Source organism: Theropithecus gelada, chromosome X, assembly GCF_003255815.1.
Source record: "Theropithecus gelada isolate Dixy chromosome X, Tgel_1.0, whole genome shotgun sequence".
NCBI classification, from domain to species: Eukaryota; Metazoa; Chordata; class Mammalia; order Primates; family Cercopithecidae; genus Theropithecus; species Theropithecus gelada.
The window spans coordinates 30029271-30030630 of record NC_037689.1 but is presented as its reverse complement, the minus strand read 5'-3'; the positions used below and the strand labels follow the sequence as shown (position 1 = coordinate 30030630).

Below are 1360 nucleotides of genomic sequence, written 5' to 3'. Positions count from 1 at the left end.
CATCCCGTGAAGGGGAAACTTTTCTCCAATGCTCAGCCGTGACGCAATCCTTATCCTCCTGTCTGGCTAACTGTGACATGTCCCTTTGACCTCAACCCCGCGGGACCCCACTTCCCTCCCTCCCCACATACCACCCATTTCTTCCTTCTTTCCTTTCTCCCTCCCCACACCTCCTCTTCCTCCCTCCCTCCCTCCCTCCCCACACCCCACCTCTTCCTCCCTCCCTCCCTCCCCACACACTACCTCTTCCTCCCTCCCTCCCTCCCCTCAGACCACCACTTCCTCCCTCCCTCCCCTCACACCACTTCTCCCTCCCTCCCTCCCCACACCCCACCTCTTCCCCCCTCCTTCCCTCCCTCCCCACCATCAGAGAACACGGAGTCACTGAGATCAATTTGCAACACATTCATTTTATTGTCTTCACCAGGGGCCACCGTGCTGGTGAGATCTCTGGGGTCTGGCGACTGGAACTGAACTTAGTCGCTGCTCAGGGAGATGGGGGAGTCGCTGGCCGCCCCCTCACTCAGTGGCTCCTCCAGCTGGCTCTCCTGGCTCAGTGGCTCCTCCAGCTGGCTCTCCTGGCTCAGGGGGTCGTCCTGGGTCCCCTCGCTCACTGGCTCCTCGGGGGGCAGCTCGTGCTGAGGGAGCTCCTGGCTGGGCTGGTCACTGGGGCCGGGGGCCGCTGGCCCGCTCCCCGCCTCAGGGGCCGCCGCCGCCGCCGCCATCTTGCTCGCGGCCCGTTTCTTCCCGCCTCTCCCTCCACGAGCTGCTTTTCCCTTCTTGGGCGCCCTGGTAGCCTGGAAGGACAACAGGGAGATGCCAGAAGGGCTCTGGTTGAGGGAAGAGGATGGAGGAGGCTGGGAACAGGGACGTTTCCTCAGAGGCGGGCGGGCCGGGTGGGGGGCTGTGCCAGGGGAGGCCGGGAGAGGATTCTGGTGAGGAAGGAGGCGAGGGGAAGCCGAGGAGGAGCTTGGGTGGGTCCCTCACCTTCTTCTTCGGGCTACTGGGGCTCTGCTGAGAAGAGGACTTCCTCTTTCGGCTCTCCTTGGTCATGGCCGGGGATCCCGAGGCTCTCGGCTTCGGACTCATCTTCCACAGCTCAACGCCTCCCAACGGTCAACCGCGGGCTGCCCGGGGTCCCCGTATATACCCCTCCCGCGGTCTCGGGACAATGAGGCGACCACGTCCCTGAGCTGTGATTGGTCAACACCCCACTACCCAGCCAATGGGAGCCCTGGGCGGGAAGGGAGGCCTTTGACGTCACAAAGCGCCAGCACGACCTGACTGAGGAAGGTGGCGGGGGAGTGACATCTGAGGAGGAAGGTGGCGGGGGAGTGACATCTGAGGAGGAAGGCAGGGT

The 1360-nt window shown here is 64.1% G+C and overlaps 1 protein-coding gene across 2 annotated transcripts; it reads right to left on the bottom strand.

Moving 5' to 3' along the window:
• Positions 1 to 454: 454 nt before the first annotated feature.
• On the bottom strand, positions 455 to 1158 carry LOC112616045 (testis-specific basic protein Y 1-like). Of its 2 annotated transcripts, XM_025372995.1 has the most exons (3): positions 988 to 1158; positions 554 to 797; positions 455 to 522 (listed from the first exon to the last, which is right to left on the bottom strand). In XM_025372995.1, exons 1-3 carry the CDS (start codon positions 1087 to 1089, stop codon positions 488 to 490), a joined length of 381 nt encoding a protein of 126 aa, XP_025228780.1. In that variant the 5' UTR covers positions 1090 to 1158; the 3' UTR covers positions 455 to 487. The 2 variants fall into 2 exon arrangements, with proteins under 2 accessions (XP_025228780.1, XP_025228779.1); XM_025372994.1 differs by having other exon boundaries at positions 477 to 797.
• Between the last annotated feature and the right edge of the window lie 202 nt (positions 1159 to 1360).

Coding starts and splice junctions, on each gene's coding strand:
- LOC112616045 (XM_025372994.1), bottom strand. CDS start 1,089: ATGAGTCCGAAGCCGAGAGCCTCGGGATCCCCGGCCATGACCAAGGAG. Junction 798..987: donor CCAGTAGCCCGAAGAAGAAG/GTGAGGGACCCA, acceptor TTGTCCTTCCAG/GCTACCAGGGCGCCCAAGAA.